The 14,811-nt window shown below is 38.5% G+C and overlaps 1 protein-coding gene across 1 annotated transcript in view; it reads left to right on the top strand.

Moving 5' to 3' along the window:
- Positions 1-14,811, top strand: part of RALA (RAS like proto-oncogene A) — an 84,384-nt gene that overhangs the window by 38,212 nt on the left and 31,361 nt on the right. The window contains exon 2 of the mRNA XM_066342374.1: positions 11,819-11,969. Within this exon, the coding sequence (XP_066198471.1) occupies positions 11,856-11,969 (114 nt within the window). The 5' untranslated portion in view covers positions 11,819-11,855. The remainder of the gene's footprint in view (positions 1-11,818; positions 11,970-14,811) is intronic.

Genomic DNA, 14,811 nt, shown 5'->3' with positions numbered 1-14,811 from the left:
TCAGAATGCCTGCTCTCTTCCTTTCGGACCTCGAACTCGACATCTGACAGAGACCCAAGGAGGCTGTCAGTGTCTGTCAGTATGTTGACTATTAGTCATGCTTAATTTATTTTGTAAGGTTAGAAACATGTAAATACAAGTTCTAATATTTTCCCATACTCCAGTAGCATTTTATATTCATCCTGGGGTATACATAAGCCTGCTCTCAAGATCACTGTTCTAGAGAATGCATTGGAAGTGGTCAGGCTGTCAGCCTGGATAATGTGACTCTTGATATTCATACCTTGGCTGATATGATGATGTCCTAAATTGAATTGGGGGTTGAGAAAGTTAATTGGATTTGAAATACAAAGGAAATAAGATGAATAGGGTGTAAGTGATTAATTGTATAAGAAAAGTTGTGGAGGCATCAAGAATAAGTGAAATTTTCTGGTGTGGGTCCTCGAGCCTTAATGAATGATGCCATTCATTGAAAATGGGGACTGTAGGAGAAAGAACATGTTGTTCTAATCATTTTGAGTTTGAATTGTCTATGTTATTCTAATCATTTTGAGTTTGAATTGTCTTGTGAATATTCAAGATATGAGCATAACAGTTGGAAACAGATGGATTCTCTTCACAGCTACACTCAACTGATTGTTAATATCAAAAACACGTTCTCTCTTGTACAGTCTTAAGAGCTTGCTTTTTTTTTTCATCTATCTGACACTTGCCTTATAGTGTTATTTTGATAAATAAATGCTGTTAAATACTAGAACACAGTAAGATTCATCTACACATTTTGGCTTCCTTTCCTTTAAAAAAATTAAGAATATATATTAGTTTATGTTATGAAATACAATTGAGCTTATGAGCTATGTCTTTTTAGTAGGACATCTACACAGCTTCTGCCATTATGAGGCTTCTTCTGTGAATTCTGTAACTATCCTTCATACTGACCTGTGACTTAGCCATGGAGATGAGGTTTGTAAATATACTAGAGGTAAAGTCCAGCTAGTTGTCTCTCTGATCAAAAGATTACTTCAGTATCTGTGGCTGTCTCAGATACGTTGTATTCTTGCAATCATAACTTTTGGTACATTGGAGATGGTGTAGGTTTGGCGTTTTATAGACCTGTATTTGAATTCTAGCTCAGCCATTTATTAGCTGTGTGCTCTTGGACATGTTATGTAACTTTGAGGGGCTCGTTTACATGCTCTGTTACAAAATATAAACAAAAAATGAAAAGTTCTACCTACCTTCCAACCTTACTGTCAAAAATTAGAAGATAACATTTTCAATATCTTAACATAAAACTTTGAACATTTTAAGCCCTCATATCATTGTTTATTTCACTTCTGTGTCACCAGCTTATCAACTGGTATGACACTTCCATATAACATGACATTTTTTTCCAGGAAGTCAACATACCTGTTTAGAGACTATGGTCATATCCTTGTGGGTTTGGGGAGCAATTGTCATTACATAAGCCTCTGAAGTCATATGCAAAACTTTGGAAGTTTGTAGATTTTTAAAGGGATCCAAGTTTCTTGGTTCAGTTCTTAATTTACAGATCTGAAAACCATGGTCACTTGAGATTAGTAAGTCAGAAAAACTAATCTTTAGAGGCTAGTATGTGGCAGATGCTAGGTCTATTGACTCACATTCTAGTCTTCCTTCTGCTGTAAGCTAGTGGCTTTGATGAAAAAGTTAATATACATAGTTTGTTTTGCCAGTAAGTTTTCCATTGACTTAGTATTTTTGTATCTTCACAGTTAACTCATTCATGCAACAAATATTTCTTAAGGACTTACCATGATGCAGGTACTACCTGCAATAATGGAGATATAACAACAGTAAACAAAGAAAATTTTATTCCTCTGTATCCTATCATAGATACTAGATTTGTTTATTTTTTCCTTTTTAAATTTTTTTTAAAGGTTTTATTCATTTTAGAGAGGGGAGAGGAAGAGAGAGAGAGAAAGGGGGGAGGAGTGGGAAGCATCAACTCCAACATGCACCTTGACCAGGCAACCCCAGGGTTTTGAACCAGCGACCTCAGTGTTCCAGGCTGACACTTTATTCACTGTGCCCCACAGTCAGGCACCTTATTTTATTTTATTATTTTATCTTACTTTATTTAGAATACAGCAATAATGCTGTTGCAGAAATGATTTTCTTTTTCTGAAATGTAATCATTGGTGCTTGAATGATAGAATTTTAATACTATAAACAGGCTTGAGTAATTAATATGAGAGACTTAGGCGAAAAGTATAAAGTGAACTATGAAGTATGCCTAAATTAATTTTGCAGTAACTCGTATTTTTGGTTTTGTCCTACTTAATTCACATTAATTCAGAATTTGTATTCTGTTAAGAGTTTAATGGTCTTTTGTACTGACCAACTTTGATATTTGCACTGAGGTTTTATTTGATACACAAGAAAGGTCAAAGGAGGTTCAGTAGTACACATATAGTAAGTGTATTTGAAATATACAGTAAGTATATTGAAATATAGTAGTAAGGTATATTTAAAATATATATATTTTAAAACTCATCACTGATGATAAGTGAAAATGCAGAGTGTCATACCTTGTTTCGTGCATGTCATCTACATAAATAGTTTTGTACACTGAGAAATACTAATCTGTTTGACATTCCGTGTTAAATTATTTTTTTCAGCTTCACTGAATTCCTCATCACTGTCAAAACTCCCACCCATTAGCTTCACTGCATGTAACGTAGAACTTGTCCATCAGATCATCTGTTCTCGAGAGTGTTCTTTATTCAGTAAAGCTTTAATTTACTGTAAAAAAAAAAAAATCTGGACCCTTTCCAGTTGGCTCAGTGTATAGAGTGTTGGCCCAGCATATGAATGTCCTGGGTTCAGTTCCTGGTCAGAGCACACAAGAGAAGTGGCCATCTGCTTCTCTCCCTCTTCCTTGCCCACAACCACTGGTTTGATTGGTTTGAGTGTGGCCTGGGTGCTGAGGATAGCTCGATTGATCCCAGTGCATCAGCCTCAAGTGCTAAAACTAGCTCGGTTGATTTGAGCGTTGGCCCAAAACGGGTTGCCAGGTGGATCCTGGTTGGAGTGCATGTGGGAGTCTGTCTCACTATCTCCCCTCCTCTCACTTAAAAAAAAATTTCTGCCCTCATGAATCTTACATTCTACTGGGGAGTGGGGGAGTACTACAGGATGTGAGGGAGAGAGCCTTGTGTCAGTCTTCCAGTAGAAGGAATGGCAAGATCATTTAGGACCTTCTACCCTATTGTAAGACTTTAATTCCCAGTAGTATGGAAGTCTTCTCAAGAGTTTATATTTTTTGAAGATAGAACTTATAAATTTGCCAGCAGATCAGATGTTGCCTATGAGCAAGTAGTCAAGAATGATCCAGGGTTTTGGCCTGAGCAACTCGAAGAATGAGGTTGCAAATTATGATAAAGGGAAATCTGAGAAGCAGGTGGAAGTGGGTCAGATTAGAGGAGTGGAGTTTTGGACAGTTTCGAGGTTAGACAGGTTTGGAGTACTGTTAGACAACCCGCTGAAGTTGACTAGGCAGTTTAATATGAGTCTGTTATTCAGGGGAAAGATGGAATCTGAAGGTATAAATTTTGGTGTCATCCCATAAAGATAGAAGTGTACTGAGAATACATGAAGGGAGTGAATCTAGATAGAAAAAAGAGGTCTAAGCTGAATCCTGAGAGACACCAACATTTGGAATGAGAAACAATCATAGAAATTTAAGGAAAACCAAGTGATAGTAGCCAGCTCATGCTGTTACACATTACCCCAGTCTTAGCAGCTTAAAACAACAAACATTTATTGTTATTGTTCTTGTGGGTCTGGGTCAAGAATTGGAAGCAGCTTAGCTGTATGGTTTTGACTCGGTCTCTCATGAGGCTGCAATCATCTCATTGCTTCTGACTGCCATCCTCTGAGACTGGGCTCGGTTCAGAGGGTTGGCCTCCTATCTTACATATTTGTTGGTAGGAGCCTTCAATGCCTTGCCACAGGGTCTTCTCATGGGACTGACTCCTCACAATGTTGTTTCTCCTATAGAGAGTAATGAGAGAGAGAATGCCCAGGACAGAGCCTTGGTCTTTTATAGCCTAGTTCTGTAAGTGACATGCCTCCACTTCTGTTGTATTACATTGATCACACAGATTAAGGCTGGTACAATATAGGAAGAGACCATCCGAGGGTGTGAATACCAGAGGGTAAGGATTGTTAGGAACGATCTTTGAGGCTGGCTACAAAATTCTGTGCATTACCTTGTGTTTTCAGCTTTGCCATGTGGCCAGAGTTTTCATAATTGCCCCATATCAGGCATTTAATTGTGACAGCCTGATTTTATTAAAGCCCAACCACAAGCACTGTTCTAAGTAATTTTTATTTTACTAAGCTTCCCCCCCCCCCGTCACAAAATTGATATTCATGGTAGAAAACTGGGAATACATATAAGTAAAAAGCCCTAGAAATTAAACAATTTTATATTATTCTTTAGATTACTCACTGTTACTAAAATTTTTTTTTTTAATTAATATTTTTCTTGTTTGTACTAAGGCATATCTATTTAAGAAGTTCATACATAACTACTGTTTGTAAGCTGCTTTCAAATATTTTGTAAACATTTTTCAGTGTCATTCAGTATATGATGCATTTTAATTGTTTTATAATCAATTGTATGGCTATTCATAATTTAATCCTTTTTTGTTATGAGTAATGTTAAAAGAAATATTTTTGCCATTAATTCTCTATGCGAACCATGATTATGATTGCCTTTTCTTTTTTAACTTATTTATTGATTTTTAAGGAGACAAAGAGAGAAAAAAACATGGATTTGTTGTTCCACGCATTTATACATTCATTGGTCCATTCTTGTATGTGCCCTGATGGGGAATCAAACCTGCAACTTTGGCATATCCAGATGATGCTCTAACCAACTGGCCTATCTGGCCAGCCTATGATAATCTTTAAAAAAAAAAACCCCAAATATCATTTCTTACTAATAATTCTCATACAAGTTCAATAAAATTAATAACTAAGTATAAGCTTTGTAACATTTATATTCATTTTTTAACTAGGACTGTGGTAGGGGTGCTTCAGACGAGATCGGGCGCGTTCAGGGTGGTATGGCCGTAGACAGGGGTGCTTCAGTGTTGAGGATCCATAGACTTTATTGGGCTCTCAAAGGGGACTGAGATACTCTTGTTCTCAGTTGATTTGCAAATAAAGTTTAGTCACTATAAACATATCTTACATAAACCTGCTAGGTTGGATATAAGAACATAGCACATCCAATGTCCCTAAAACTCTTAAGCCTCAACATGCATCTATAAGGTAAGAAGTAAAAAAGTTTTACAGGGATTTGCCACTTACTATAGTGATTTTAGTAAATGACCATATTATCAGAAGATTGAATTTCTAGTCAAATTTTATATAACACTGACATGATTGTATTAATTTAGTAAGAAAGTTGCATGAAGTATTAGCTTAATTTTAACAGAATTCTCTCCAACAATTTTGTTTTATTTTTTCAGGGCTTTTTTTTTTTTTTAAATATTAGTCTCATAAAAGCAAACTTAGCTTCTGAGACCAGTGTTCAATTTGTCCATAATGCATACATAGTACATTGTAATTCCAGGTAACACAACATAGCATTGTCAGATGTGAGCGCAGTCTGTCTCTTTTGCTGGCTGACTTTCCCTGCCCATCTCCTCCACCAACAGTTCTAAACTGAGATTCCTGTTCTTCCTGGGGGAATGTCTCATAATTTTACCCATACTGATTACCTGTTTTCTAGACTTTTAATTTTTTTTTTAGAATGTGTATGTCTATACTATTTATTTGCTAGATACTGTACTACATGCTGGGATTATAGAACTGAAAAATGTTCTTTGCTGTTGAAAAGCTCCCAATAATTAGCGTGGTGAGAAACACTGATAGACGTTTTTCCAGAATGCTTTGGAACCACCTAGGAATGAGCCACTCAGGCCTGGAAAGCAGTTAGAAGGCTGGAAATTTTTCACAGAAGAGATTCTGTTTAAATAGCTTTCTTTCCTTTTATGTACATGTTCACATCACCAAAAATCTTCTCATTGGAAATGTTTTGATCAAATTGTGTGGCTCAAGAACTTTTTTCATCATTGATTTAAAATTATATTAAATATGCATTGAATTTATCATTTTAGAAATAGCTATAATGTGTATTTATAGAGTAAGAAGAAATTTAAATTTAATCAGCTTGGTCTATACCATTTTCAACTACCAGTCCACAGATAAGTACAGTAATAAGAAAGATTCTGCCTGACCAGGCGGTGGCGCAGTGGATAGAGCGTCAGACTGGGATGCGGAAGACCTAGGTTTGAGACCCCGAGGTCGCCAGCTTGAGCGTGGGCTCATCTGGCTTGAGCAAAAATTCACCAGCTTGGACCCAAGGTCACTGGCTCAAGCAAGGGTCACTCGGTCTGCTGAAGGCCCGCGGTCAAGGCACATATGAGAAAATAATCAATGAACAACTAAGGCAGGGGTCCCCAAACTTTTTACACAGGGGGCCAGTTCACTGTCCCTCAGACTGTTGGAAGGTCGGACTATAAAGAAAACTATGAACAAATCCCTATGCACACGGCACATATCTTATTTTAAAGTAAAAAAACAAAATGGGAACAAATACAATATTTAAAATAAAGAACAAGTAAATTTAAATCAAACTGACCAGTATTTCAATGGGAACTATGGGCCTGCTTTTGGCTAATGACATGGTCAGTGTGCTCCTCTCACTGACCACCAATGAAAGAGGCGCCCCTTCCAGAAGTGTGGCAGGGGCCAGATAAATGGCCTTAGGGGACCGCATGCAGCCCGCGGGCCGTAGTTTGGGGACCCCTGAACTAAGGTGTCGCAATGCGCAACGAAAAACTAATGATTGATGCTTCTCATCTCTCCGTTCCTGTCTGTCTGTCCCTGTCTGTCCCTCACTCTGACTCTCTCTGTCTCTGTTAAAAAAAAAAGATTCTGCCAGTTAGCCAAAATTGGTCTCTGTTTTCTTCAGTTATTTTAGTTTTAAATTCTAAAAATTTTCTACCAGTCTGTGTCATGCCAGTCTTTACATGGACTGTTAATATTTCTTGGTACCATTGTTCAACTACCTACAAATCCACTTGTTATCATTTAAGCCAAACTTCCTTAATTGTCCTCAAATATTTCATTATTACATATTGAATCATTTGTAATAATGAATAATATTTCATTATTACATACAGAATCAAGGTATATGACTGTGTAATCGCGGGAGTTTCTCTTAAGTGGCCACTCCTCCTCCTGAACCTCTGGAATCTGTCCTCGGCTGCCTTCTCTCATCCATCTTGATCTTATCCTAGGGAGTTCATTCAGTTTTGTGATTTTAAATAGTCTGTATGCTGACATTCAGATTTCTGTATCCTCACCCCTGAACATCCATTTTCCTATTCAGCAACTCTGATACACAAGTAAACTCAAGATGTCTTTCCCAGACTGGTTCCTTCCTCATCTTTTTCCATCTTAGGAAGTGGTACCACTGCACATTCAGATATTTTTAGAAGTTACTCTTGTTTTTCCCCATTCTAGTCAATCAAATTCTGCCCACTGTGTCTCCAAAAGTGTCCCAAACGGCGTAGTGATTTGGAGAGCCAGACTTCCTGTATTTGAATCCTGGCTAAGCCTTGAGTAAGTCATCTTTGACCCAGATTTCTCACTGTTCATACATGAAATGTGGTGCCCAACTAAGTTAATATACATAAGGTGCTCAGGACAGTGCTTAGTGAAGACTCAGCAAAGGTTAGTTGTTTCCATGCCCATATGGATAGTATTGGTACTTATACCAGTACTGTACTAGTTACAGTGGGAGAACTCGTATTAGTGCCACTTCTGCTGCGGCTGCTGCCCACGCCTCTGTCCTATCTTGCATAGACTCATAGGCTTCTGTGCTTTCAGTTCTTGCACTTCAAGCATCCATTCACATACCAGCCAGAGTAATCTTTTTAAAATGTAAATGAAATGATGTCACTGTCCTGCTTAAAAACTCTCCAGAGGCTTCTCATTGCAGCTGTAGTAAAACTACATTTTTCTACAGCCTTCAAGGCTTTCTGTGATTTAGCCTCTCCTACCTCTCAGGCTCCATCTATTCTGGTCTTCTGGTCCCTAGAAAGTGCCACACCCTCTGCCATCTTAGTTCTTTGCATTTGTTACTCCCTGTGCCTGGAATGCTCTTCTCTCAGAGCTATATGAGTCCATAAAATTCATATCTTAGTGCTCTCTTTTTTTAAATTGTTGATACCATTTAATTACAGATGTTTTACAGAAATGCTAACAAAATGGCTATAAAACAGGTGAAATATTTGGAAATGAGAGAACTGTAATGGTTATGAACAGGCAGTGCTCAGTGACCACCATGGGTTCCCTTCAGCCCTTCCTATTCCCAGATGTGAAGCCCCGTCCTGGGCTGTCCTGCCCTCCAGTACTCGCTCCAAGACAGCCTCCTCCTTCCCAACAGGAGGATGTTGGCTGTATTCCAGCTAAACTCAGAGTATACCAGGTTTCTAGCAGAAAATCGACTGTACATCAGTGTACTATTAAGTCATTTAACAGAAGAAAAAGCAGCAGGTCATTAGACAAGATACTTTCTGGGCTGCTGGTGTGATCTTGGTGGATGAAGAGCAGTGACATGAGTGGGGTGGCCTCAGCATCCTCCTCGCTCTTCAAAGGCATCGTCCTTGATCTTTCCAGTTAAAGTAGCCCCTCCCCTTACTTTATTGCAGAACCCCTTATTTTCTTTTTTTCTTTGTTGCACTTGTCTTAAAAAATTGAATTTTCTTATTTATGTATGTGTTTGCGTGAAGTTCCAGGTAGGTAGGGGCTTTGGTTTTTTTACCATCAGAACAGCATCTAGACTAGGGTTGGGAGCTATGTTGTGGAATGCCAGTGCTTTGAAATGGGGAAAGGAGTATATTTTTGGAGGGAGCTTCTTTTCCCGAATAGCCTCTTGAAAATATGAGATATGTAGCTCATGATTATTAAGGAAAAATTGCACTTTGGAAAAATGTCTTTAAGACCTTTTCCCTTTTCTAAGTCACAGACCATACCTTAAATTATCCTGGAAGGAAATGTGTTTTAACCCCGTTGGTTTAACTGCTGAATGTTTTGCCTTAAAAATGTGCACACACAACATTAGAGTATTACCGTATTTTTCGCTCCATAAGACGCACTTTCCCCCAAAAAAAGGTGGAGGGGAAAATGCCCATGCATCTTATAGAGCAAAAAATATGGTATTTTAAAAAATATTTTAACACACCATTTGGTTCAGAATATTTTTTTTTTCTTATTTTCCTCCTTAAAACTCTAGGTGTGTCTTATGGTCAGGTGCGTCTTATGGAGTGAAAAATATGGTAATTGATATGTTAACACCCTGAGCTCATGTAGTACTGTTTTAAAAATAGAACAGTAGTTACATAGCTGTGAAATGATTATAGCTGCCAAGCAAGGATTATAATAGTCAGAAAGAAGCCATTTCCTGATAGGCACACCAGCAACATGCTGCATAAACTTGCTTAGGCTTGGTATCTTTCAGACTTAATTATCGGAGGTATATATTTTCACTGTTTCTGAGCAGTGACAGTCCTTCAGAATCTAATGATCATGTCCTTGGTATCCAGGAAAAAGGGAGACACAACCCGTTTTTGTTTTTTCTGTATTTTTCTGAAGCCGGAAACGGGGAGAGACAGTCAGACAGACTCCCGCATGCGCCCGACCGGGATCCACCCGGCACGCCCACCAGGGGGCGATGTTTTGCCACTCCAGGGCGTCGCTCTGTTGCGACCAGAGCCACTCTAGCGCCTGGGGCAGAGGCCGAGGAGCCATCCCCAGCGCCCGGGCCATCTTTGCTCCAGTGGAGTCTCAGCTGCGGGAGGGGAAGAGAGAGACAGAGAGGAAGGAGAGGGGGAGGGGTAGAGAAGCAGATGGGCACTTCTCCTGTGTGCCCTGGCCGGGAATCAAACCCGGGACTTCTGCACACCAGGCCGACGCTCTACCACTGAACCAACCAGCCAGGGCCCAAAACCCGTTTTTTGAGTTGAATTGAACATCTAGCCTCCAAGTGTGGATTCTTTACCATATGTTTCACAGTTCAAGCGGCTTCTGCTAAAATGATGTAATAATAAGAACAGGATAAAAAAATTGCATATATAGTTTGATCTCAGTTATGCTTCATGTGGATTAAAAGCAGTCTCAAAAGATATTAACATGTTCATGTTGTTTAATGCATAGCAAGACTATGGGGGTCTATTTCTTAATACTTTTCTGTATTGTGCAAATGAGCATATGGACATTATTTCTGGGTACAGCCTGCAGCAGTGCTCAGGTCTTGAGTGCCCTGTGCAGAGAGTGTGTGAAGCACAGACCCCAGGCGGACTGTCCTTGCCCAGACTTGTGATTGAATCTGTTGTAGCAATAGCTACTTTACACTCCTTAAAGTTAAGTCAGACTTCAGACATTTATTTGTTTATTCAGCATATATGAACTCAGTGGCTGATTTTCCAAGCCATGTTACATTAAGTGTAAACTACACCAAACAGACATGGCCCCAGCACTCTGGTTACTTCTGGTATATTGGGGAAGAAGACCCATATTAAACAACTAATACACTCAAGCAATTTCAACTTGATGATGGAAAAGTAGTAGATGCTATAAGGAGAGAGCAAAGGGCAGGGGAGAGCCTAGTTTAGACTGACAGTATTAGATAAGGCTCAGACTCCAAAACTGAGAGGAGTTAGCCAGCTAGAATAAGAATATGCCCGATGTAAGAAATTGCATGGCAAGGCCAAGAGGTGGAAAAGAGCATATGAAGAACTGAAGGAAACCAGTGTGTGTCTGCTGTAGCCAAACCGGGAGAGATTGTCACAAGATATGGAGGTAGGCAGGGTGGGGTGCGGTTCTGTGAGCTGCAATTTGGGAAAGTTGTATCTGTGGCCAAAAACAGTCAAAGACCTGCTGAAAAGGAAGGGCACAGTCCCCTGCATCTTCTAATAACAGAATATCTCCTTGCTTGGGCCTTCACACAGACTCACTGTTCATTGTGACCTCTTGGCCTCCTTTTCTAAGGCCTCGTACTATGGCCAAAGTAACGGGATGCCATTAGTGTACCTCCACTATAGCTTCTGGAGGAACCTGACCTTTCCACAGTGAGCACATACATGTAGTAAACAAGTGATGCGTGTTCCCAGAAAGGGGAGGGCACATACGATCCAGCACTTTGACCATTGTTTATTGGCCATCCACCCTAATGTACAAAAACGTTCCAGTGTTAGGATACTTGGGAGTTGGGGTAGACTGTGTTGGATTCTATTGATAATTCTACCACCAAGTTGCTGAGATGAGGTTTCTTCTTTTCTAAACTGGAAGTGAGGAAGCCTTTCAATTGGCAGTCTTTTTTGTTGTTCAGTTTCTTAATGGAATTAGAAGAAACATCTCTAAATCTTGCCAGTAGCGGTTACTATGAAAATAAAGTGATCATTTAACCAGTTTTCAAAATTATGATTATACAACTCTATTATCCTGGGAAATTTTCACTTTTGGTCACAGCTCATTACTGAAAATTATTGTAAGAGAAATGCCCTTGAGTTACATACTTGTTTTATTACCATGGTGTTCTCTGGTAAGTGTTCCCTTAAGTGAGCATCTGCCATCTTTAAAATCACCGCAGAATCGAAACTTTTATCTTGAAGCATAAGGATATCATATCTCTTTCCTTTACTGGAATTCTGAAGAAGAATGTACTGAGCATTACTTACTCTGTCATTCTTTTTAGATTCTTCTTACTCCGTTGGTGAAAACTCTGCTACAAGATGACCACAAATAAGCCCAAGGGTCAGAATTCTTTGGCCTTGCACAAAGTCATCATGGTAGGTAGCGGTGGTGTCGGCAAGTCCGCGCTGACTCTGCAGTTCATGTATGATGAGGTAAGTGCTAATTTTATAATGGATACCAAAGTTTGGGTTTTCAGAGAGTCTTTCTCTAGCTTAGTTTTGGTACTATTTTATGTAAATTCCTTGAATCCTTGAAAGCTATTAATCTTTTTTTTTAATTCAGAACCAACATTTATATACAACTTGACACAAGTCAAGAACTCAAGGTTCATAAAAACCTTATGCTTTAAAAAAAACAAAACAAAACTAGGAACAGTGCATATTTTTCAGGAATCTAACTTTGGCTTTTTTATTTTGTGTTTTAATGGCAGTTTTCAATTTGAATTAATAGAACTGGTGGATATAGTACCTAATCGAAACTTGAGGGTTAACGTATATAAGGTGTCATTTCATAACTTCAGAGAAAACATTCTTTATTTTGTGTATGGCATGGTCCTACATTTACCATTAAACACAAACAGGTAAAGGCTGTATTTACGAAAATATAATGACTAGACAGATGAACAGACTTGTGCGCATGTATTTATATCAGACTTTATCAACCCAGATTCTTTCCCTAGAGGAATGTTATCAAGTCTAAATGATTTAAGAGTTGACAATCTAATTTAAGCATTTATCCTCAATTCTTCTTTCCAATAGAAGCAGGGTTTTGTGGTTACTCTTTCTTACCTGATCCTCATAACAGTCATGCATGGTAGGTAGTAGTATCCCCATTTTACAGATGAGAAAACAAATTCTCCAAGAGATTACCCAACCTTCTTAAACCTAGTGTCTTGAAAAATATCTTGCGGATTTTTACTATCCCGTGTCTCTTTCTGTAGCATTTTTTTCATACACATAAAATTCTTAAATCCATCACTTGTCCTACTTGTCAGTGACTATAACAATTTGAACACGGAAAATTAAAATAGTATTTTACATGAAATTACTGATTTATCTGTTCAATTCTGTTGTCCATACTATTCATTTTAATAGCTACCCTTCCTTTTTTTTTTAAGTGAGAGTAGTGGAGATAGTGAGACAGACTCCCATATGCACCCCAACTGAGATTCACGCAGCAGTCCCCATCTGGGACCAGTGCTTGAATTGAATCAACCGAGCTATCGTCAATGCCTTAGGCCAACGCTCGGATCAACCAGGCAATCCTAGGCGCCTGGGGTCGACACTCAAACCAGTTGAGCCACTGGCTGCAAGAGAAAAAGTAAGAGAGAGAAGGGAAGAGAAATACCTGGTCACTTCTCATGTGTGCCCTGACTGAGGATTGAACCCAGCACATCTGCATGCTGGGTCAGCGCTCTACCCATTAAGCAAATCAGCCAGGCTACTCTTTGCTTTTTTGTTTTTTAAGACAAAGTATACAAACAATTTATTTTTGTCAAGTGGTAAGAATAGCAGTTTCCTTTTAAGGCTTATAAGACATTTTTCCACAAAGTACTTGCTCTAGCATCTTAGTTAACTTTTTTTTTTATTTTTTTTAATCATTGCCATCTTTTAAAAAAATTTATAATTTATTTTTTAATTATAGTTGACATAAAATATTATAATTGTTTCACATTTACACCATAGTGATTAGACATTTAAATAACTTACAGAGTGATCACCCTGATAAGTCTTGTACCCATCTGACATATCCATAGTTGTTAAAAAATTATTGACTATGTTCCCTGTGCTGTATTTTACCTCCCCGTGACTATTTTTATAACTGGCAATTTGTACTTCTTAATCCCTTTTACATTTTCACCCTTTCCACAAACCTCCATCCAAGCTAGAGACCATCAATTTTTTTCTCTGTATATATATATATGAGTTACGTCTCTGTTTTGTTTTTTAGATTTCACATGTAAATAAAATTGTATGATATTTGTCTTTCTCTGTATTATTTACTTCACTTAGCATAATACCCTCACATTGTCTCATGGCAAGATTTTATTCTCTTTTATGGTTGAGAAATATTCCGTTGTATATATGTACCAATATTCTTTATCCATTTGTCCGTGGACACCTAGGTTGCTTCCATATCTTGGCTGTTGTAAGTAATGCTGCAATGAACATAGGGCTACATATATATGTCTATTCAAATTAGTGGTTTGGAATTCTTCAGATAAATACCCAGAAACAGAATTGCTGGGACATATGGTGGTTCCATTTACAAATTTTTTTTTTTTTTTTTTTTTTACAGAGACAGAGAGAAAGATAGATAGGGACAGACAGACAGGAACGGAGAGATGAGAAGCATCAATTATTAGTTTTTCGTTGCACATTGCAACACCTTAGTTGTTCATTGATTGCTTTCTCATATGTGCCTTGACCGTGGGCCTTCAGGAGACCGAGTAACCCCTTGCTCAAGCCAGTGACCTTGGTCTAAGCTGGTGAGCTTTTGCTCAAGCCAGATGAGCCTGCACTCAAGCTGGCAACCTCAGGGTCTTGAACCTGGGTCCTCTGCATCCTAGTCCGACGCTCTATCCACTACGCCACCGCCTGGTCAGGCCATTTACAATTTTTTGAGAACCACCTGCATAATGTTTTCCACAGTGGCTACACCAATAGAGTCCTACCAACAGGGCATGAGACTCTTTCGTATGCATCCTTACCAACAATTGTTTGATTTTTTTACTGATGATAGACATTCTGACAGGTGTAAGGTGATGTTTTCTTTTGATTTTATTTCTCTGATGATTAGTGTCATTAAGTATTTTTTCTTACATGTGTTGCCCATGTGTATGTCCTCTTTGGAGAAATGTCTGTTCGGGTCCTCTGCCCATTTTTAATTGGATAGTTGTTTTTTTTTGTTTGTTTTTGTTTTTGTTTTGTTTTTCATTTTTCTGAAGCTGGAAACAGGGAGAGACAGTCAGACAGACTCCCGCATGCGCCCGAC

The sequence above is a fragment of the Saccopteryx leptura genome, chromosome 6 (assembly GCF_036850995.1).
Source record: "Saccopteryx leptura isolate mSacLep1 chromosome 6, mSacLep1_pri_phased_curated, whole genome shotgun sequence".
NCBI lineage: Eukaryota > Metazoa > Chordata > Mammalia > Chiroptera > Emballonuridae > Saccopteryx > Saccopteryx leptura.
The sequence above is the reverse complement of the archived record's forward strand: the minus strand, read 5'-3'. Positions and strand labels throughout refer to the sequence as shown.